The sequence below is a fragment of the Lissotriton helveticus genome, chromosome 8 (assembly GCF_964261635.1).
Source record: "Lissotriton helveticus chromosome 8, aLisHel1.1, whole genome shotgun sequence".
Taxonomy (NCBI): Eukaryota; Metazoa; Chordata; class Amphibia; order Caudata; family Salamandridae; genus Lissotriton; species Lissotriton helveticus.
Window position 1 is genome coordinate 740,604,786 of NC_136069.1, and position 25,094 is coordinate 740,629,879.

The following is a 25,094-nucleotide window of genomic DNA, read 5'->3' on the forward strand; positions in this document are numbered from 1 at the left end:
CTCAGGAGCCTTAGCAATCTCAATAGCAGCATTGAGCGCAATGTCAATAGTAGTCCATAGTCTTTCCTGAATGTTCTTATTAGTTAGTTCTCATCAAAATGTGATCCCTTGGTACCTGTTCATATGTAATATGTTCAAAATTGCAAGTAACCCCTAGAGATCTCAGCACAGACACATACTCCTCTATGGACTCATCAGAATGTTGTTTCCTAGAATACAAAATGAATCTCCCCATCACCACGTTAGTTTTTCTACTGGACCGTAAGACATAACTGTTTAGGTGCATATTGGTGAACCTTAGTGTTACTAGGATTGACCAGTGCTGGTAAATTCTTAAACTCTTTTAAACTAATCCCTTCTAGACAATGCTTTAAAAGTGCTAATTTCCTGTTTGGTTCACACTCCCCCTTAAGAACTTCCACATACGCTAAAAACATGTCTCTCAGTCCATAGGTGGTTCACCGAGGGCTGAGAGAATGAAAAGAGGAGGCACTATTCCAGACATACTCCAGTTTGTCGATTTTTCTCCAATGGTTGTGAAATTTGGAAACCAATATCCATTCCAACAAATCTGGTGCCCAATAGACACCACGAATCACCAGAACAAATAACAGCTGCTGTTAATGTTCCAATAGCATTGCACCCAGCAATAATTTCTTAGCATAAATTCGTGCCCACTTGTCACCAGTGTAAGAAAACTTGAAAGACTCTTTGGGAAAGGAAACTCCAAAAAAGGAAGAAGATGTTCCATCAGGGACATAAACTTTATTTGTCAGATGACATGCAGATGGTAAGTCAGAATAACCAACTGATTATGCTAACCGCTTGTCCACCGTATATAAGTCCTCTGCTCACCTCAAGTGTATACTTGCCTACTGTGAGTTAATAACAGCCCGTTCACAATAAGAAAGACATTTTCTTAATTAGGCATAAGAGTTACAAAGGTGTGTCACGTCCTTGTCTAAACCATTACTACAGCGTAGTATGAAATGGAAAAAGGTACACAAGCATAACATGGCTAGTATTTCACGCTCATGCACGAAACCGTAAACGCTATGTAAATCTAAGTTTTATAATAAAATAATAGCGCCTCAAAAGCCTATTTACATTATGACCTGCAAAACAAAAAAAAGGGCTTTTCAAAGATGCAAGGAGCATCAGCATGTACGCCATGGGGCCAGCATGTGGGTAGTGTTCTGCATTTGCAGATACAAATTTTGTTTGATCTATACATCAAGGTTTTAAGCATTTTTTAACTGGAAGTCTGAGCTATCTGCAAAACATTTACCTATCTGTAGATGATCTGCAGCAAATCTACCTATATTCCTATGTTCCTCATCACATGTTACTTACCCCCTAAATCACAGACTTTGGAGAAAGACGATAGATCGAATGCTGTTATCACATCTCTCCCACATAGAACCCAAAAGGAATTCATGCAATGCATGAACTTTAGCAATTCATCATCTGACCTGAAAATAACACAAATATGGCTTTAAAACAATTATTTAATAAAAAAAATATTACATGTTCACAAATCAAAATGGGAATATGCCAGGTTAGTAATAATCTGAAATGCACAAATATTATTGTATATAACTTGCATATCAGAAAAAGGAACAATGATTCAGAAAAGGAAGTTTTAGATTAGTGGGTCCTAACCTATGGTCCAGGGACCCCTGGGGATCCGCAAGGCCTACACAGGGGGTCCGAGACTGCTTAGAAAATTTAATATTATTAACAGAAAAGGTGTATATAAATAAAGAAGCAAAATCTAACATTGCAAATTTTAAAACATTGTTTTTGCATGAAGGAATTTGTGATTGGCAGCAAAAAATTAATTCAGTATACTCAGATTGACTCATCGGAGCACTGCAAGTGCATGAAGCGTAATTTAGTATAGATGATTAGTGTCCTCAGTTGGATTTAGAAAAGCTCCAACATTTCCAATGAAGCTTTTAGATTTTTTATACTTGTTTGTGAATTACATAAAACATTACATCTTTGTGTATTTATGTGATAATGTTTGTTTCAAAAGTTCCCAGCTTCCAGTAATAACTGAATTAAAGTCCCCGCGTTCCAGGAAGGATTAAGTGGGGATCCACAGAAGTCGAAAGGTTAAAAATCACTGTTTTAGCTCTTTACCATGTTCAGTGAGCCTTTTCAATGTTCTCTAGTGGATCTTTCAGCTCTGGTTGTTGTATGATGTAATAATGAAAGTAATTCAGAGCAAGAGGTAGAAGATTGTGTTTTAAAATTGCAGTGGACTTGAACTAAAGTCATACTGTTCTTCCCTACAATTTGTTGAGAACTTTCATGAAACTAGAGCAGCCTTTAATCTATGGGATATCTGTAGACTACAAGGAGACAATGGGAAGCTGTAAACTGAGTGCCACAAAGCGTGGATCAGAGGGAAATCAAGAGAGGGCCAACTTTCGATCCAAATGAGGTACACAGCAACAGAGACCCAATCAACAGCTGGCTAGCTACCAAGAAAGGGAAAACTTCCTATGTTGTGATGTGGCACACCAGCTTTTTGTCACACTGCAACATTGGTTCCAAGCAATAAAGCATGTTTCAGAAGACCCTATTAGTATAGAGAGGAAACACATCACAGGAGTGGCAAAGTGGATTCCATATACTCTGAGCAACTCGGCATCGGTGCTCAGTCACAGTAGGAGGTCAAAAGTTACAAGTGATATTGCCAGGGTCAAGACGCCTCTTAATACATGATGTACAAAGCAGATAGTTGCATAATCAGTGCAAAGGGTCTGCCATTGACTAGCCCAATTTCCTCCAATAAAGGAATGTTAGAAAAAGACCATTGATTAAGGAGAAAATGAGACCCAGGGAAGATGTGTCCACTGAGAAAGCTGAATGGAATGTAATAAAAATGTGTCACATGATGTATTTACAAGTCCACATTCAGTAGTCATTCCCTGCACATGTAAAAAAGTGGACATTTATAACCATAGTTACAAAAAATTATTAACATGTTTCATTGTCAACAAACTTACCGCATATAAATCATGACCAAAAGTTGGTGGTATCTGGCAGATCGACCTGCGTAAAGTGTAAGACTTCAAACTGATACAGGTTGATATCTACTCCCTGGCCAGTCATATGATTGTTTTAGATAAAGTAGGATTGTGTGTCTGTTCCAGGATTGTACATGAATGTATCCCCTCTGTAGCAGCCGTTATTTCATATATAGAGAAATTCACCGAATGATTTATCGGTACATCACAAAATGAGCAAAGCTTTTGTAGCTTGATAATTTTGTACATGTATCCTTTCAGTCGGTACCTGTTCTTTGCCCATTTAAATCTGTCATCCGGTGTCAAACACAGAGCCTGAAATATGTGATTTCCCTCTAATCTAGTATCAGGACATAAATGTGGTCCTCCAGATATCATGGTCCTAATAGTCAGATATCGTTCAGGTACCTGATCCATTGTATTCCTGCTACAACACACTAGAAGTTGTAAGAAGGGATTTCAGGCTTATCACTCCACTATTGTGGGGTGATATTCCCTATTGCTGTGAAGAATGCCTCACAAACTAAGAGGTATGTGAAACCAGTTTATTCCCTGCAGTTAATTTTGAAGATTCGCAGCCTACATCTAGCCTTCCTGCTGCGCCGGATGCTCAGAGAGATCTGAAACAACAAACAGCGGAGGTGGCACAGGCCTTGAATTATAAGTTAAAAGATAACACTCAAAATAAGGATAATGCCAACAAACAAGGATCTCACTCTAACATAAGCACTATAACAATATAAGAAATACACACATGGGATAGGCATATTATAACATTTGCTTAATATATAAGACAGGGACAACACCTTCCCCCTTTTGAGAAAGTTGAGATTACCAGGGAAAATCTACAAACCAACATAACATGAAATCAAATACAGAACTCTATGTATAAACATATGTATTCAGGTAATATAATAACCCTCAAACTTAGCAGGCATGCTAACTTTACGCAAAACTCTGCCAGAGTGATCAACTGACTCTTGACGCAAAGTGTGCTGCCTCCCATCAACAAATTCCATGTCTCTATCCGGCACCTCTTCAACCACTACAGCTTCAGAACACTGAGCTGTGTCACTGGGCACAATATTATCTTCTTCAAGTCCACCACATGGGACTACTTTAAGTTTTTTCCACTAAGAGCTTTAATTTGAGGGGTAATCACGGACTCGAACAGCTTGAATTTGACTGTTTTTTCTGGTTTCATTTTGATCACATCACTTCGGATCCACCACCCCTTCTTATGTAATAGAACCGATCCCTTTGAGGCATTCTCTATGCACAAAAGTCTAGAGAATGTAGTTTCTTCTTTGTTTTACTCTTGTGAGACTCTTTACCAAAACCCAATCACCCACGTTTAATGTTACCTCATTGACCTGGAGTTTCTTATAAAAATTCTCTTTAATCTGACTGTGCTTGGATTGACTCTGGAAGCCACAATTGACAAACTATATGTCCTTCTGTTGCTTACCTTCCTTACCCAATCAGGATGGACTGAGGATCTAGGAGATCCTTCGCACAACAGCAAAAATGGGCAAAACCCGTTGGTATTATGCGAAGGGGCCAAGTAGGGCCAAACATTTTCCCTCAGGCATGATTGCACTTCATAACCCATGTTTAAAGCTGTTTGTACGTCAGCCTTCAGAAATGTATTAATTCGCTAATCTAGGGCATTTGAGGAAGGTGAGTAGAGGGACACTTTGAGATGTGTAATGTGAAAGTCATTGATGATATCCTTCATGGAAGGTGAAGTAAAACGAGTACCATTGTCTGAGACAAATATCCTTGGGTGCTCCTTCTATTCCTAAAATGTTCCTTAAACATTTGATGACGGAATCAGGGCTGAGAACTGAAGTAAAGTCAATATATACTCATTTAGAATAATGATTCCCCAACACCATCATACATCTTTTAGTATTTGGTAATAGCTCAAACGGTCCAGCAAGATCAGGAGCTACTTTTTGCCAAGCTTCCTCCAGTAGCAGTGCCATATGAATAGGGGATTCATGCAATTTCCAATGTGTGTTGGACACCAAGCAAGCGGTACAGTCATTTATGAATTCATCAACCTGAGATTCCATAGCATGCTACCAGTAATATTGTTTGAGAGTTTTGATGCTGCTACTGACCGAAATTGATCTCTATGAGCTTCCTTAATCAGAACATTTCTGAGAGACAATGGATGCACACAAATATTTAACTGTATCAACTCACCTTCCTCAATGGTAAGATCCCCAGAACTTGAATGTATGGTCTTAACAAAGCCTCCACATTTCTCCCTTCGGGCCAACCATCTTTCATGTACTTAGCAATGGATTGCAAAATGAAATCTTGTTTGGAAGCCTCTAACTACTCCTTGTGTGCCTTTGTGCCTGTACCTCCCAAAATGGTGCCAACAAGGGCAAACACAAACTCATTCTTTTGATCATTGTCTATAAACTATACACTATATACCCATATATACTATATTACTGTCTTTGCCTGTGGTTGATACAGTTTAAAATTGTAGTTTTAACCTGCCTGTGATTGCATATTTTATCACCTGTTTTTTTGTTTAAACTTGTGGTTTTTCCTGCCCATGATTGCTTCTATTACCGTGTTGAATTGTGTTATTTGCTGTCCAAACTCCGTGGTTTTTCACCTGTCATTCCCGGTGACTATCAGTTTTTCCCCTCCTAATTTTTCCTTTGCTCTGTACTAAGACTTGTATGTTAAGCAGTGAACCCCCAGCCAGCATTTTTTGTTAACAAGTCAGTGAAACGAGTCCCGACCCCTTCCCCCCACTCCGAGAAACATGGATATTCTACATCTGAGGGTGCTCTGAGATCGCAGTAATCTTCTGTGAGCTGTTTAAACTGTGTTTAATAGGGACTGTGCACTTTGGTTTTTGGCCAGGAGAGGTGGTAAAGTTTTATACAAGCAGTATTGTTAGAGGACAAGTTTGTTGGGGCCTTACCTGCAGAAGTCCAAAGTGTGGATAGAGCCTGTCTGTCTCCTAGGAGATCTCTGAATAGAGGAGCAGCTTCCAACTCCCTGGACAGCAAACCTTGTCTGAGGTGGCTTATGGAGTCTACTAGTGGTTGGTACATGTGTATACTGATTGGTGTTTGTATCTGGTTTTTCTATTCAATTAGGGTTAGTGTCCTCATTGGTTGGGTATTTTATGGTTCTGATTGGTTTCTTGGTAGGTGACTCAACCATTGTAGGGTTGGGACTGGGTCTAAGGTTAGAATTTCTATTGGAAGTAGGGACTAGGGCTTCCTGTGCCATTGGCTGCTTGGACTTTGGTTGGGACTACTGGTAGGGCTAGGGCCACTATTGGACATAGATATCAGTTTTTTTAACTGATTGGTTGTTTGGACTAGGGATACGATTGGCTGTAAGGTCTTGGTCTCCTCTTGGTTCCTGATTTTAGGGCTAGTGTTGTGATTGGATAGGGTTAGGGCTAGGGTTCCCATTGGCTGAAGGGGTCACTTGATTACTAGGGCTATAAAAGGCCAAGGTTTAGGGCGTCTCAGCCCAGGCATCGAGTCTAAGAGCAATTGTCTGTTTGAGCCTGTCGAGACTGGTCAGGACTAGGGCCAGAAATGTTGCCTATGTTCCCATTCAGTAATGCCCAACCCACACCATCCACAAACATAGCAACACATTCACACCAAATGTACACACACACAACCCTTTGCACAGATCAATACACCAGCATGCACTACAAACCCAACCAAATTACATCTATACACCCTTCTATCCCAACTACTACACATACCCACCATCACCTACAAACAGTACACAACTCTATCCTATACCACTAACCAATCCACTGATCACTAACACAACGCCATTTAACACCATACGTAACTACATCCCATACAGACACACTGTCTCTGCTCTAATTACACCTAACATACCACTTTTTATCACTAACAAACATATAATCATCCTTCCATCATTTGTTCAACCAACACCCTCCTCTCCCTTCTATCGTAATAACACTAACACACAACACACACGGCACACCACCACACTTTTTAACTCTTGCAACAAACCAGTCTTAGAAAAACGCTCTTACCTCTACTTCATTCCCCCTACACACAACATACACTCTACTCATAAACACATTGCCGCCTCTTGTACCTTACAACCTCCTCTCACAAGCAATAATTTACAACCATCCATCACATGAAACAAATACACCAGCACCCCTTTTCACTACTCCTCAAAAACAAAACATATCACACACGCCAGCACAAGATCTTCAAAGCACAACACCTCATAATACTTACCATCACAAAATACAAGCATACTCCCACCTTTCAAACCACACAAAGGAACAAACTCCAATTCCAAGCTTTCTCTCTTCCATCATACCTAACACAGATACAGCAACACAGCAAATCCCTTCTAACTACCTCTAATCTCTTGAACAATTTAGAACATTACTACTTGACCCACATGCTGATCCACCACCCTTGCTCTTACACCCTCCACTCTAAAGACACACAAACAATATAAGTGACGTGCCACAACTCATAAATTCACTTCCCCATGTCTACTGCACAACGTTACACCACGAAAACAAAACAGCACACCAATTCACTCTCATACAACATCTCCACCACATACACACGCAGACCCATCAAAATGATGTCTTCTTAGCATGCTGGACGAGGAACATGATACAGACAAGCTACACAATTGCAATCCTAATACAACTAATGCCAGCACTAAAAACACACCTGTTACACACCAACACGATATTGATCACTCCTCTACAAAACAAAGTCTCACTATCACCAAATGCCATTCTCTAAACTGTCTACTAATAAATGCTTGATCCCTCTCTAAAAACAAACATCACATCTATGACCTTCTCACAGATTCAAAACCAGACATACTATTCGTAACTGAATCATGGTTAGGAGATGATATGGATCCAGTCCTGCATGAAGCCGTTCCTCTAGGCTATCAAACGATCACCCAAAATCATATAGGCAAAAAAGTAGGTGGTCTAGCTCTTGTGTTCAGGCAAACATTACATATCACTAAAGTCGACTACATCTCCATAAAGAATTGTCAGGCTCTTCTAACAAGATGCAATCCTACACGGTGTTCCTCCTGTAACTCCCTGCTCCTTTTCAGACCTCCGCCTAGCAAGGTGACATTCCTAGACGCACTTCTAGACACAGTTTCAAACCTAATAACAATACACTCCAACCTATGCGTTCTGGGTGACCTCAATATTTAGTTTGACAAACCCAATATGACCCATCCAAAAACAATAATTACTATAATCCAAATAAGTGACTCAAATTACATTCATGTTTCACTATACTAATTTAGCACTAATCCTTATGGGTTCAAGAGTAACGTGCTACGCGCAAAAAAAAGAAAGCGCTTCAAAACCCCATCAAGTGTAGCAAGCGCTATAATATATAAATACAAACCTCTTTCCCTCTTCTATCCCGCCACCTACCCTACTCTATCCAAATAACTTAAAAACATATCCACCACTCAAATTACTTCATATTTCACAATACTAATTTTCAATGGGTTCTGAAGTAGCGCACTACTTGCCAGAAAAGCGCTTCCCATCAGGGGTAACAAGTGCTATATGAATGCAAACCTTTCTTCCCTTTCATCCCTCCGCTATCCTTCTCACTCCAAATAACTGACTAATATCCACCACTCACATTACTTTCATATTTCACCATACTAATTCACCACTAATCCTTTATGGGTTTTCGGAGTAGTGTGCTTTAACACCCCATCTGGGGTAACCAGCGCTATATAAATACAAACCTTCTTTTCCTCTTCTATCCTTCTGCTATCCTACTAAATCCAAATAACTGACTAACCTATTCAGCACTTAAAATGTACATACATGTTTCACTATACTAATTCAACACTAATCCTCTTTGGGTCCTGGATTAGCATCCTACTTGTTGAAAAAGCGCATTGACGCCTCGTCAGAAGCACTATATAAATGCAATTACAATACAATACACTGATCTACCACAGGCAATTTGGATAGGCAGTCAACCCTTATGGTTTTCCATCAGGTATGTACTTTACACAAAAATGATATGCCCACAATTTGGAAAGCAACCCCACCAAACATGCTGATGTCTTTCAAGAACCATTCCCATTAAGTAAATGTAGGAGCAGTTTATGATCACTGTACAGATGTATGTCTTAAATCTTCCAACCATCTAAAAGCAGGCTAATGACGCCCACTCAATAGTACTATAACGCATTTTAGCAGTACCGAGTGAGAGAGTATCAAAAGTGAAGGTATGTTCTTTCTCCTGAGCAATTTGCGAAAACTGTGGTCCCAGACCAATTTGACTGGTATTAACTGCGATGACACACTTTCTGCCAGCAACAAATGAAGACAAAGCTGGTGCAGAGATGATGAGTTTCTTAACCTTTTCAAAACTTCATGCACTGAATCTCACCATATGTATTTCACTCCCCTTTTCAGCAGGTTTCTCAATGGTTGAGCAAAGAAAGCATACCCCTGCACAAAAATGTAGCATTCCCTTAGCCCAAGGAAAGAGCAAAGCGTATCCTTGTCCTGAGGTGGTTGAACTTCCTCAATGGCTTTAATTGGGTGAAAATTTGGAGATATCTCACTAGGACTCTTAGAATGTCCTAAGTAATCAATACTTTTGGAGAGGAGCTTACATTTGTCAGTGCAAAGAGTGACTTACATTTCTTAAAAATAGTTCAAAGAATATGGTTGTGACACTCAAGGATTTGCCAAAAAATAAAACATCATCTTGGATGCCTGCACTCCCAACCCTCTTCCAAGATGGTGTCCATTAGATACTGAAAATGCTAGCAGCAAACGTTGGATCAAAAAGGAGCCTGCAAAGTTTGTATGCACCAAGCTGGTTGAAAAAAGGTGGCAAGAACTTGGGAGGTCTCATTTAAAGGAATCTGATGAAATGCGGTTTGAGGTCTATTAATGAAAACAATTTTGAGTCGTCAATGTTAGCTAATTGGTACTGTACTATGGGAAGTAGGTGACAATCAACCACAATATTCGTATGGAGACTACGAAGGTCAGCAATCAGTATGGCATGTTTCTTTAATTTGATAGTGGAAGCAAAATCTTTGATAGGCCCAATGTTGTCATTGAAGACCTATAGAAAACCTGTGGGAATATATTAAGCAAGGTTCTGCCCATCTACATTGACCAGAAAATGGGGATATTGGCTATTCTAACAAGTAAGTCAGCACCTGGAACCAAGATGAGCCCTAATCTGTCAAGGCCCTGCCAACTAACAATGTGCCTATCCTCGATCAACACATACATTTTAGTTAGGGTTTTCCTCCCAAGGCAAGCAACATGGTCTACAAAGAACCCCACCATTTCAATATATTGGTCACCACATACTTTGAGATGTACACCTGGTAACTTTAACACCGACTTCGAAGCCCAATGCAAGTTGAACAATGTATCAGATATAATGGTTTTGGGTGTTCCTGAGTCACACATCATGTCCAGTGTGACATTTAAACCCAAAGTTTCCTGACACACAGAGTCTTTGACTTTTTCAGGCACCACAGTGTCGGCCTCGAGATTCAAAACTGTGAGAAGTTGGCCTGGTATATGATGTCCACTAATTAAAGTGGCCACCTTGGGGCGCTAGAGGGCACACGGCAAGATGGTCGCACCCTAGTGAGGCTCTTCCCAGCTGAGTGCCAATCCGACCATTATCTGCCTGAAAATAGCTGCATCTATGTGCTTATGACAACTGCACTGCTCTGTGAATCCCTCTGGCACATATTAGAGGTGGTTTGGGCTGCTGGGGATCGCCGCAATGATAATTTTGCAGTGTCGATCAGACCCGGTGACGCCTCTGTAAGATGGTGGTCACTGCGAGGCTCTGAGAGCGGCCCTCGTCTGGTGACGCTCGTCACCCCTGCGGCCGGAGGTGTATGTCCACCTCTGTCGGGCTGTTGATGTGAGTGGTGCGCTGCCCAGAGATTGCTGACTGGGTGGTTCCCTGGAGCTGAAGACTGTGAAGCGAAGTGCCGGGCTCTTGTTGGTGAACGCGGAGCTCCGGTCTAGAATTGCTGCGTGTGGGCACCTCAGGACTCGGTCAAACTGGCATAGACCAGGAAGTGGCCTGAATACAAGAAGCATGCTTGCTCGCCCTGGCTGTGGTGAGTGGGGTGCAGCTCAGCCCTGGCTGGTAGCTGCGGAGGCGGGTGTGGGCCTGGGTGCGGGCTGCGGACTGTGAGCTGTGGCTGGAGGTCGGTGGGTGCAGGAAGCGGAGGCCGTTGTTTTCACGTTTCTCAGAGTAGCCGTGCCTATTGACATTGCAGCAAATGAGGCATTGGGCACCTGCGGGGATCGATTGGCGCAAGCTGTTATGCGCCTGATTTCCACAAAGTCCTAATCCACTGCAGCGCGGCCTCGGAATGGCCGCTAAACGCCTGGATTGAATGAATGAATGAATAAGGTATTTATTGAGCGCACTGTGGCCAAGCGGCTTCCTGGCAGTGGGAGCTCTAAACAACAGAGACAGACGGGGCCAAGGAAGTTTTAGCAGGTGTAAGCCTGGGCAAACAAGAAGGTTTTAAGCGCTTTACGGAAGTGTGAGAAGATAGGGATTGAACGCATAGATAGGGGGAGGGAGTTCCAGAACCGGGGGGCGATCACAGAAAATCTTGTACCACCGGTGCGGGATTTGCGAAAGCGAGGAACAGTGAGGAGGGCGGAAGTAGATGAGCGGAGGGTGCGGGCAGGGGTGTGAGTGGAAATCAAGGAATTAATAAATGCCGGGGCAGAGTGATCAACAGCCCGGAAAACTAGACACCCTAGTTTAAATAGGGATCTCTGCAAAACAGGTAACCAATGAAGTGATTTAAGGACAGGAGTGATATGGTGAGTTTTGGGAAAATGAAAAATAAGACGGGCAGCTTGCTTCTGGATTGCTTGAAGACGGCGAGTTTCGTAGGCCGGGATGCCCACGAACAAGCTGTTTCCATAATCAAGGCGGGGGGTGATGAGGGCCGAAATAATAATTTTAAGGGATTCCAGGGAAAAAAAACGGGAAATTTTACAGATCAAACGGAGGGAAAGGAAACAGGAGGACACTACAGAGCTAACCTGTGCATGCATCGACAGGTACTGACTGACCTTGATGCCCAGTGTTTTAACAGAGGAAACGGGGATAGGAGGGGGGCCAAGGATGGGGGGCCAGAAAGCGGAAGACCATGGACTGGATGAGCCACCAGTGAAGACGAGCTCAGTCTTGTCCGGATTGAGCTTGAGATGATTGGCGCTCATCCAACCAGAAATAAAAACCAAAGTGGAACGAAAAAATTAAAGAGAGTGAGAAGAGGAAGAGAGATCAAAAACGAGCTGGAGGTCATCTGCGTAATTATACACAGAGACCCCCAGATCAAGAAGAGAAATAATGAGGGGGCGAATATAGAGATTAAAAAGAAGAGGAGATAGAGAGGAACCCCACAGGACACCGGAAGGGAGGGAGCAGAGAAGCCAGAAAAGTGAACGGCTTGTGAGCGTCCTGTTAGAAAGGACGTGATCCAGGAAAGAGCAATGCCCCGAATGCCTGCTGCGCCGACACGGTCAAGTAAGATGGTATGATCAACCGTGTCGAACGCAGCGGACAAATCGAGGAGAACCAGGGCTTGAGGAGAGTTGGTATCGGCCTTAGCTTTCAGCTCATCAAGAACCGCAAGCACCACTGACTCCGTTGAGTGGCCCGAGCGGAAGCCCGCTTGATGGGAGGCAAGAAGATGGTTCTGCTCAATGTAGGAAGAAAGACAAGAGGTGACATGACTTTCAAGAATTTTTGCAAGATAGGGCAGGAGAGAAATAGGTCTGAAATTAGAAAGAAGAGAAGAATCAAGACCAGGTTTTTTAAGAATAGGAAAGACAATCACAGATTTAAATGAAGAAGGAACCAAACCAGAGGAGAGGGAAGCATTCAGAAGAGAAAGAGGAGTAATAGGGCAAGAGGTGAAGAGAGTTCTCAGCACGCGAGCAGGAGCACAATCGGCTGGAGAACCGGGCTTAGTTTTAGTGAGCAAGGCAAGAAAAGAGTCTAAAGAGATAGGCAAGAAAGAATCGAAGGAGGAGTTAGGCACGGAAGGGGCCGGATAAGGGGAGGGAAGAGATGTAGTGGGAATGTTAGATTTTATTTTAACGATCTTCTCGATAAAGAAGTCGTTTAAGGAAAAGCAGAGGGCCTGGGAAGGTGAGGAAAATGAAATTTTGCCTGACCAAGATGCCCCCTACGTGTACCCTATGTTACATGTGTGTTACATATATGTGCATGTCACCCATGCATATTTTCCCTTAAGTGGCCTGAACAAAGAGGCCTCTGCATTTACGTCCTGCATTAGGATGCCTGTCATCAAGTTTCCCAAACGTTAAGCTAACATGAAGGCCCATGTATTTACATTGTGCACTTTTAAATAAATCACGACAAACCCTTTTTGTGGTTCAGCCTGAGCCACTTTCTGAAATAAGGGTTTTTCATGACTCCTGACACACTGAAGGCTGCAGTTACGTATCTCTGACCTCGCATGCTTCTAGCTCAGCCGAAAGAAATCCAGCAAGGGCTGCCAAGACAGTATATTTTGCTTAACAGTTATCTGCATGCCTGGTGAAAAAGGTAAACAGAACCCGTCTGCTGAGATAGGGCCCAGCTTTTCTGTCTCTGTTTAAATGAAATTAAAGTACTTGCATCTGTAAAAAGCTCACAGCCCCCATGCAATGAACGAAGAAATATATGCTTTTTCTGATTCTTAGCGATGAATAACCTTTGCTTCAGATAATACATCCCCGACTCAAGATATCAAGATATCAGATAGTACCAGATGTGCTGGTCGCCCTGACACTGAAGGCTTCTCTACTAGACTTAAAGTCAGCTCTCCTCCCAGTTACACGTCAATTGCACGTCATGACAAAGTTGCACACAAGTAGGGCAAAGTTCCAGCTGGTCATGCAAACTCCTCCTCTGTGTACCACCCACCTATGACACCTACCTATCACCTACCTATGACTCATAAAGTGTACACCCACATGTACGCCCACATGCTCTTATCTGTTTCTTTCTCTGCTCTGCGTTCCTTCCTACGCCCTATGTACAAGACAAAATGTATATATGTTGTTCATTGTTATTAAATGTTAGAAGACCCTTCCTGAACCTCAGTGGTGATGGAACTGATTCTCCCTTAACTCGAGTTATTGGAATAAAGCCCTTTTAACTTGGACACCACGGACTCTCTGCCTCTCATTTGATACATGCTATTTGTTAATGCCTAGAAATTATGCCAGGGTAATATTTTATTTACCACATTAATTTGGCGCCCGAATTCAGGGACTATCCCTTTCCCCACGCGCCGGAGTTGTAGGTCCAGCCTTTGCCCCCTTCCACAGCCGTGACGGACTTTCAAGTGTACACGCCATCGGGATTTCCCGCTACTCCCTCAGGCCCAGGAGGAGGACGGACTGCGACCAGGCATCCGTACGAGGCGGTGAGGAATGCGGATCGTCTCAACCAGAGCCCAACCCGTGAGAGAGCAAGGTCCGAGGTCTCCAGAGGTCCACCTGTTCCGAGGCGCATGCGTAGACATCCGAGGCCTTCAAGTTTCAAGCTCTGCTTCCCGGTGAGTACCACTATGGGGAATGCATAAAGTTTCAAGACGGGTTCATTTTATATGAACACGGTCAAGACGGGTCCACAGTAAAATGTGGAAACGGTAAAGACGGGTTCACGTTATTCGTGAAAACGGTAAAGACGTGTCTCATTTATATGAGCACGGTCAAAGACGTGTCTCATTTATATGAGCACGGTCAAGACGTGTCCATTCACATGTTCACGGTCAAGACGGGTCCATGGTAAACGTGGGCGCGGTAAAGACGTGTCTCATTTGTGAGACCGGTATGGTTGTACTGTATTCCAGTGCATAAAGTTTTTCAAGTACATGTTTAGCTCTCTGTATCAGTTTAGGTTGTAACTGTTTTAGTGCTTAATATTTGTTTGTGTGTGAATGATTGTTGATTGTTTCAGTCTATTTTGTGAATATTGGTTTCAAACATGCCACTGTTTTCAAAATTGCGTCAGATAGGGACCAGAAAAGGTATACTAGAAGAGTCAGTTAACATCCCGCCTAGAGACACACTTGGTCATTATATGTATAATAAGCATGGGCTAGACGCCATCTTGTTTTTAGATTTATGGGTAGACTATACAAAGGACCTGGAGGAAAAGTATAGATGGCCTATCTCAGGAACATGGGATTCTGAATGCATTATGAGGGTGGAAGAAGCGCTATGGAAAAGGAAGTCAAGACCTTCTCAGAAAGATGCCATCGAATTGTGTCGCAAAGAGTCACATAGGAGAACAGAGAAAGAATTCAATAAAGCAGAGAGAACTAAACAAGCAGGGGAAAAAGCCAAAGAAAAAGAACTACAGGAGGAAGGGGAACGGGTCAAAACAGAACAGACTGATAGGGAAAGAAATGCCGTCGTTAATGGTATTTATCCCGTCCTGGCTGAAGAACTAGCTAGAGTGACCACCTCAGAGAGACCCAGTAGGTCGCGAACGCCACCACCTGTACCATTTAGAGTATGTAGAAAGATGCCGACAGCATCAGAGGCTTTTATTTCCTCCTATCTAGAAGAGCCCGCACCGGACTACGTTAATGCAGGTTTCCCTCCACCCCCACCAGCAGATCAGCTCCAGCAACTTCAGCAACAGCTAGTAAAAGATGACGTAGGGCCAGGGGCAGTAAGAGGGGTGCCTACTGTAGATGTAGCAATTCCACAGTGTATATATGATCCAGAACCAGGAAAGGGTTCAATGCTTGTGATTTCAATAAGACTAAGACAAGCCGTTGCATATCTAGAGACATTACCAGACATGAAAGAACACCTAGATAAAATGTACCGTTTCATTAGAACGGGGGAGGGACCAGATAGTATAGCACAAGCCATGGCACACAGAAAGGTAGGGGTTAAGAACCATATCCTCCGTTTTATTATTAACTGCCTGATCAGGGAACAAGACGGAGGAGACGGAGATGTAAAACCTGGTTTGATCGAATGGAGTGATCACATAGATGCCGGTAGGCATGATAAACAGGGACAGACAGAGAGCATGTACAAGAAAATACAAAAGGAAATATTAGCCATACACAAAGGGTCTGACGAGAAGGGTGAGTCATCAACGGAAGAGGTTGACCAGCCAAAAGACAAAATGAATTATGTAGGAAAAGCGCGACAGTTTGACAGACCCAAATGTCTTGACTACCGTAAACAAGGGCCAGCTATAAAAGAAAGATATTCCCTTGAAAATCTGTTCCAAGCTACTGAACAAGCCCTGAAAAAACGGATAGAGAGTGAGAGACCTCCCACCTCACACGAAATTGAATTAGCCCGGTCAGCCACCCAGTGGGTGTCTAATTCTGATATATATAGCAGTGATGTAGTGGCTCAGACTTTCTTAAGCCTTCCACCGAACGAACAGCGTTTGGCTGGTATTTACATGGTCCAACACTTGATAACGTTGTATGAAAGTCAATATTCTGATCCTGGTCACTTGCATAAATTACTAAACGACATTTTACTAGACAGATGGTCAGGTTTAGGTACCGAATTAATTAATGTTATTCTGGATCAACGACATAAGTACATAGATTCTCTGACTACATGCATGCCTCCAGTCTCACACCACGGCAGAAATAACTTACACATAGACAGACAGAACCCCCTACGAGAGGTACATCCTGTCAAAGACGCGGACAATGTGTTGCAACGGGTGTATGTTTACACCCCCTTAACAAAAATAGAAATCTTAGAAATGGAAAAGATGCTGCCTTGCCATGATAAAGACCCAGGGGGGTTTCACCGAGAATTAAAAGACATCCTCCGCATAGGAGATTATACGTACGATGACATTCTGAAGTTACTGAAAGTACTGTTGCCTGCTGGTATTTATGAAAAGCTTAAGGAAAAAGACTGGGAGGTAGGCGAGAAAAAGTTAAGCTGGGATGCACTGGAAACGGAAGAAAAAGGTAGGCTCCCAGGGGTTGGTCTTGGGGAAAAAGCTAGAGAACTGCCTGAACTCCTGATACAGGTTTTACCGAGATTATTGATTATGAAAAAGGAAGACTGGGATGCTATTTCAGCCTGTAAACAAAAGCAAGAAGAGGACACAAGTGATTTCTATTCTAGATGTGAGAAATGTTTTACTATTAATAGTGGCCTTAAGCCAGGTAGTGAATCATATCCACACCTTTTTGTGAGCAAATTAGTAGAGAATTCCTTACCCCAGATCAAGAATAGAGTACTGAAGGTTGAGAGTACTTGGCAAGCAAACAGCCCTTCACAAATGTTACAGATGCTACAATATCATCAGAACAGAATTAGAGAAGAGCAGGATCAGGAAAAGAAACGCATGAAAGAGACAAAAATGAAGGTGCTGGTTGCCCAGACGGTACCAGCAAATAAGAACAGAAATAACACGACACCTGTCAAAGGGAACTGTAATTATTGCAAACAACCAGGTCACTATGTAAATGAATGTACTGTCCTGAAACACAATATAGCTACAGGCAAGACAAAAGAACGACAATACACTCCTAGACAGAATAGCACCCAACAGAACACGCAACAGACAGTAGCGAATTATCCTCCACCACCGCCAGTTCATGCCACACCACAAATGTATCAGTACACACAGTCAGACTATCCAGAATATCAACAGTTCTCATGAAACAGCCTCGAGAGGGAAGTAGGCTTGCCCCTTATTGAGGTACCTGTAGATCAAGAGGGTCCTTATGTACATAGTCGTGTATTAGGACAAGACCGAAAATTTCTGACTGACACAGGGGCGAGCAGGACTACCATCAGTCATGACGAGGTTCCAGGGGCACCTCTCTCAGGCTCACAGAATGTTTCCCTGGGATTTTCAGGAAAGCCTATTGTTAATGAAGTATCGAAACCAGTTTCCCTAGGGGTTGGTCCACTGTCACGTACCACTGACTTGCTACTTACTAAGTCATGTCCAGAAAACTTACTTGGTATGAAGACATTAAAGGACCTAGGAGCAGTTATCTGCTGCTCTCCAGAAGGAGTACGCCTGTTCTTACGTGATTTTAAGGGACATTATGTGCTGACTGATTTTGACCACAGACTCAAGAATGTGCCACAGACTCTATGGGCACAAGGACCGACTGACGTAGGTTACATGGACATAACGCCACACCATGTCACCCTCAAAGCAGGAGTAGTACTTCCACGTATTAGACAATACAAGTTACCACCTGACGCCGAGACAGCCTTATTGAAATTAGTTGACGAACTTATTGCACGAGGAGTAGTAGTAGAGACTGACTCAAATGTATGTAACTCGCCTGTCATCCCTATCCTTAAACGATCTGACCCTAGTGTACTGCCAGTGTACCGACTAATTATTGACCTACGAGAATTGAACAAATGTGTAGTACCACAATATCCAGTGGTGCCAGACATTTCTTCATTACTGACTGCCATTGATTCTGAGGCCACGTTCTTCACTGTCATAGACTTGAAGAATGCTTTCTTTAGTGTTCCCATTCATCCAGATAGCCAATACCTTTTTGCATTTAGTTTAAAAGGGCGTAGCTTTGTGTTTACAAGAGCTCCTCAAGGTTTTACAGAAAGCCCTAGCATTTACAGTCAAGCATTAAAAAGACAGCTAGACAGTGTTCACATGCCTGCCAACACTGCCCTACTCCAGTACGTAGATGACATCCTAATTACAGCACGTTCAGAAAAAGAATGCGAAAATGCATCACTGACAGTTTTACATTTTCTGGCTGACAAGGGGCACAAGGTGTCCCCTTCCAAGTTGCAATTCTGTGAAAAGCAAGTGGTGTACCTTGGACACTTACTTTCCAAGGAGGGTCGGCAACTAACACGAGAACGCATACAACTCATTTCTAACCTTTCACAGCCCAAGACACAGAAAGAAGTACGTGCATTTATTGGCCTCACTTCATACTGTAGGCAATGGATTCCCCAGTATGCCTATCTAGCCAAACCACTCATACAATTGACAACACAGGAGGCAGCCACTTCGACGGTCCTCCCTTGGACACAAGAACATACCTTGGCATTTGAGGAATTAAAAAGAGCATTATGTCAAGCACCAGTTTTAGCGACTCCATGTTACAGCAAACATTTTATGCTTTTCGTAACTGAACGAGATGGAACAGCGTTATCTGTCCTCACACAAGATCAAGCAGGAAAACACAAGCCTTGTGCTTATTTTTCTAGTACCCTAGATCCAGTGGCCCAGGCTCTGCCTGCGTGCCTGAAATCAGTTGCAGCAACAGCCCTAGCCATAAGACAAAGTGACTCGATAGTGTTGGGACACCCTCTGACAGTACAGGTTCCACATGCAGTGGAGGTTCTCTTAAACAGGACACAGACACAACATTTGACTGTAGCAAGACTGACAGGATATGAACTGACATTATTTCAACCACACATAGAGATCAGACGTTGTAATATTCTGAATCCTGCTACACTTTTGCCTTCAAGTACAGTAAATGCACCATCACATGACTGTGTTGAAGTAATGAATATAGTGACGAAACCAAGACAAGACCTGACAGATATTGCACTTCCAGACCCAGACTTAACGCTCTATGTAGACGGATCATGCATGAGAACGAGTGCAGGAGAATTAGTAGCAGCTTATGCTGTGACCACTGCTACTAAAGTCATAGAGACACAGAAAATAGACACACTATCAGCACAAGCAGCAGAGCTCATCGCTCTGACACAAGCCTGCATAAGAGCTAAGCACTTGAAAGTAAACATTTATACTGACTCACAATATGCTTTTGGCGTTGTTCATGATTTCGGGGTACTTTGGAGGGAGAGAGGTTTCTTGCCCTCCCATGGGACCAAGATCCAGCACGGCCAGCTCATTCAAGCCCTGTTGGAAGCAATACATTTACCTACAGCCATTTCTATCCTGAAGTGCAAAGCTCACACCAAAGTTACAGACACCATTTCCCAGGGTAATGACCTGGCAGACCGAACAGCTAAACTTACAGCCCAGACAGCCCAGACACCAACAGACACGACAAGGACAGAGGTACCATTATTGACAACATGTATGACAGTCAGGGATCCCACTCAAGATGTACTCGACATACAGTCACATGCCACTGCAGATGAGATAAAGAAATGGACTGAACAAGGAGGGGTCCAGACTGAACAAGGTTGGATGACTAAGGGAAAAGGTACATGGTTTCTTCCAGATTCTATGGTACAAGTAATTATAAACACAGCACATAGTCCAGCACACTTGGGAGAAAAGGCAATGATAGACAGCTTACAGAATATCTGGTTTAACAAGCACATGCGTACAGCAGCGAAGCAGAAAGTACGAACATGTATGATCTGTTGCCAGTTCAATCCAGGTAAAGGCATTCCGGTGGAACAAGGCGGATTTCATCCTCCTGACCACACTTTTGAGGTCCTCCAGATGGATTATATCCAAATGAACAGATGTAGAGGTTACAAGTATGTCCTGGTAGTTGTGTGTGCACTATCTAGATGGACAGAAGCATATCCAGTTCCAGATTATACTGCTGTGACAACAGCCAGGCAATTAGTGCGCGAGTACTTCCCCAGGTATGGATTGCCTCGGGTCGTATACTCCGATAACGGTCAGCCATTCTCCTCTGAATTAATGAAACAAGTGTCTCTTCTGTTAGGATATACTTGGAAATTCCATTGTGTAAGACACCCTGAAGCAGCAGGCCTTGTAGAAAGACATAATCAGACAATCAAAACAAAACTTGCCAAGATATGTGCAGACAAAGGCGTGGATTGGATGGTAGCTTTACCGGTTGCCCTCTTTTACATGCGTATGGTAGCTCATTCCAGAACAGGCCTATCCCCATATGAAGTAGTCTTCGGTAGACCGCCAAATATGTGGGGTACGCCTATGCCTAAAAGAATTACTGATGTTGACAGTAACATGCTGACAGATTACCTGGCTTCCTTGATGTCTGCACTACTCTCTTGTCGTTCACAGGTTGCTGCCGCCTTCCCTGACAACACCCAGGTCAAGGAACACGCCATTGTCCCTGGGGATTTTGTATGTGTCCGGAACTTTTATCGATCAAGCCCCCTTGAGCCACGTTAGAAGACGCCGAAGTTGGTGCTACTAACCACGAGGACCGCAGTGAAGGTGGAGGGACGCAAGGGGTGGATCCACGCTCAGCATTGCAAAAAGTACTCTGGACAATCTGGAACTTTGATAGACAATAAGGACAATACAAACTTTGCGCCGCCTGCGCCGCCTTTGCTAGAAAAGACTCCACAGCAGGAGTATAAATCTAAGTTAAGATCTAGTAAGTCAGACGTAGTTTAATTGTCGAAGTCCACTCGGTGGTGAATCGGTTAGTCTAGATTTCTGACATGTATAAGATCACATACGAGAATAGTAAGAAAAAAAACATGAAAGCAAAGTACTGCAAGTTATTACGCAGTAGATGTATAGTTTCTTTGATTATTTCGTTTTTTCTGTGTATCGTTATCATATGTATAAGTTTAATACTACATGTTTTCTTTCCTCCTATTGCCTCACATATGCACTCATCCCTTAACAATACTGTAGAGCATACATTCAGTGACCTGACACCTCATGAACTGTCATATCGACTTGCATTGCGTAACAATACTTTTATTCAAATGTTACACCATTCTCATCAGACCAGCAATGCGACTAATTGCTGGGTATGTGGCCAACTGCCACCTTATCAAAAGGCGAAGGGAGTTCTGCCCTTCTATCCTCTGCCGTTCTCACACAATGGTTCATGTGGAGCATGGTTTGCCTTAATGACCTCAATAGATAAAAAGTACATAGCTTATCCAGGTGGCTGGATATATGGAAACCTGAATAAAGTAATGAATGAAGCATGTTTTCCAGACAAAGACGGATTTCCTCAAAGGAAGGGAACCGATCTAGAGAATGAAGAGTACGAGCAGGGAAATGCATCCGTTAATTTTATAATGTTAAATGTTCAGCCCAAGCAAATTACAGGTCCACCTTTTATTTCAGTTCTACCAGCAAAAGGTGATTTATGTGTTAATAAGGAAGGCTCAGTACATATGGGACACAGCGAGTGTAAAGTTGTAGTGGAGTTTAATGATAAAGGACTTTCTTCTTTCAAAACATCACGCCATACCTATTTCATTTGCGGTCAGACAGCCTATGTACATCTGCCCTTAGACTGGGGTGGGACTTGTTATATAGCATTCTTATTGCCACCTGTATTCTTGGCCCCATCCCATTATCATAGAGATTCACGACTAGAACATGTTAGAGTAAAGAGAGAGACAGATGCCTCAGGGATTGACCAGACTGAAACAGCTTGGGAGCAATATACAGATTTCAACAAAGGATTCTTTTTCTTCATAGGTCCCGTCCAAAACAGTAAACTGATACGCAAGTTAACAAGGACTCTTGAGGCAGTAGTGAATGTGACTGCATCTGCCCTGGCGAACTTGACCCAGGAGCAGTCTGCCATTAGACTTGTCGTTCTTCAAAATCGCCTCGTTCTAGACGTCATCTTGGCGGATAGGGGCGGAGCTTGTAGCGTGATCCGATCTAGTTGTTGCGTTTTCATCCCAAATAACGCGCCATCTGTGTATGCAGCGATAACAAGGCTCCACAAGATTGCTCATGGCATACATCAAGACCCAGGCACATGGACTTGGTCCAGTAGGCTCTGGGGTGTGATATCTGCTTGGGGATGGAAAGTGTTGTCCTTCCTAGGAATGATCCTACTCATGATATTTGGTTGCTGTCTCTGTCTGCAGTGTGGCCCGGCCATTTGCGGCCTGTGTGCAACTGCATGTGTTCCACATCCAAGTATACAAAGGGTTAAGGACGAACAAATGATGCTGTATGATCAACTATACGGTCTCATGAATATAGATGTATCCTGAAGGGTTAAGTAGGGGACAAGGAGGGAATGAGGAAAATGAAATTTTGCCTGACCAAGATGCCCCCTACGTGTACCCTATGTTACATGTGTGTTACATATATGTGCATGTCACCCATGCATATTTTCCCTTAAGTGGCCTGAACAAAGAGGCCTCTGCATTTACGTCCTGCATTAGGATGCCTGTCATCAAGTTTCCCAAACGTTAAGCTAACATGAAGGCCCATGTATTTACATTGTGCACTTTTAAATAAATCACGACAAACCCTTTTTGTGGTTCAGCCTGAGCCACTTTCTGAAATAAGGGTTTTTCATGACTCCTGACACACTGAAGGCTGCAGTTACGTATCTCTGACCTCGCATGCTTCTAGCTCAGCCGAAAGAAATCCAGCAAGGGCTGCCAAGACAGTATATTTTGCTTAACAGTAATCTGCATGCCCGGTGAAAAAGGTAAACAGAACCCGTCTGCTGAGATAGGGCCCAGCTTTTCTGTCTCTGTTTAAATGAAATTACAGTACTTGCATCTGTAACAAGCTCACAGCCCCCATGCAATGAACAAAGAAATATATGCTTTTTCTGATTCTTAGCGATGAATAACCTTTGCTTCAGATAATACATCCCCGACTCAAGATATCAAGATATCAGATAGTACCAGATGTGCTGGTCGCCCTGACACTGAAGGCTTCTCTACTAGACTTAAAGTCAGCTCTCCTCCCAGTTACACGTCAATTGCACGTCATGACAAAGTTGCACACAAGTAGGGCAAAGTTCCAGCTGGTCATGCAAACTCCTCCTCTGTGTACCACCCACCTATGACACCTACCTATCACCTACCTATGACTCATAAAGTGTACACCCACATGTACGCCCACATGCTCTTATCTGTTTCTTTCTCTGCTCTGCGTTCCTTCCTACGCCCTATGTACAAGACAAAATGTATATATGTTGTTCATTGTTATTAAATGTTAGAAGACCCTTCCTGAACCTCAGTGGTGATGGAACTGATTCTCCCTTAACTCGAGTTATTGGAATAAAGCCCTTTTAACTTGGACACCACGGACTCTCTGCCTCTCATTTGATACATGCTATTTGTTAATGCCTAGAAATTATGCCAGGGTAATATTTTATTTACCACAAAGGGATGGGCTTGGGACATGCACGATCAGAGGTGGCCAAGTTGTTAACCAGAGAAAAAATCTCTTTGGATTTATTTGCAGAGAGTGCGACCTGCTCAGAGAAGTACTTGGTCTTAGACGCAAGGATGGCTTTCTTGTAGTCATTAAGCAGACGTTTATATTTAGTCCTGAGGTCGGGGCAGTAATTGCGGCGCCAGAGACGCTCAGAGCGTCTGAGTTCCAATTTAAGAACCTTGAGGTCAAAGTTAAACCATCTATGAGCCTCATGTGGGCGAATAGCCTTGACTAACTTAAGAGGGGCAACTTGGTCACAAGAGGAAGATAGCCAGTTGCTGACTGCAGCAGCCTGGATATCGAGAGGAAGACCATTAAGGTCAGGGGGAGAAGATGCAAGGGAGAGAGAGAGGGAGTGCAAGTCCGCACGGTTCCAGCTGCGGGCAAGAATTTATGGGCCTGGAGGCCCATAATTGCAAGTGGGCCTTACCTCTGCATGTCAGCTCGCTTCAGCTTCTGCCTGCATTGAGATTGCTGCCTGCCGCATGAATGCGGTACAGTTGCTATTGGCCTCTGTTGCTATCCAGCTGCTACCCCCCTGTGTGTGCTGTCCCGTGGGGCTGACTTGCGGACTGTTAGGTGCCTTGCTGGAACCCTTTCACTTCTGTGCTTGGTGCCTTGCAAAAATCACCAAAAACACCTCACAAAAAATATCAAAAGGCAATAAGTTAATAATGTGCACCCTGTGACTGTAGAGCCTGCCCCTTGTGAAGTGTGATGAGCTCGCACCTGTGTTGTGCTATGCTATGCTGGGGTTGGTCTTGCCTAGGCCTTGCTGCACATCAGTTTTGCTGGATTACCTTTGCTGCTGGTCCCTGGTGCACTGTTTCTTTCTAAGTTCCTGGAACTGTGGAGGTCCCTATTTTCTTGCTTT

At 43.2% G+C, this 25,094-nt stretch overlaps 1 protein-coding gene across 3 annotated transcripts in view; it reads right to left on the reverse strand.

Moving 5' to 3' along the window:
• LOC144772892 (acetylserotonin O-methyltransferase-like) overlaps positions 1 to 25,094 on the reverse strand; it is a 719,863-nt gene that overhangs the window by 249,906 nt on the left and 444,863 nt on the right. For all 3 annotated transcript variants that reach the window (XM_078657563.1, XM_078657560.1, XM_078657562.1), the window contains one exon: positions 1,354 to 1,472. In XM_078657563.1, the coding sequence (XP_078513689.1) occupies positions 1,354 to 1,472 (119 nt within the window). The remainder of the gene's footprint in view (positions 1 to 1,353; positions 1,473 to 25,094) is intronic.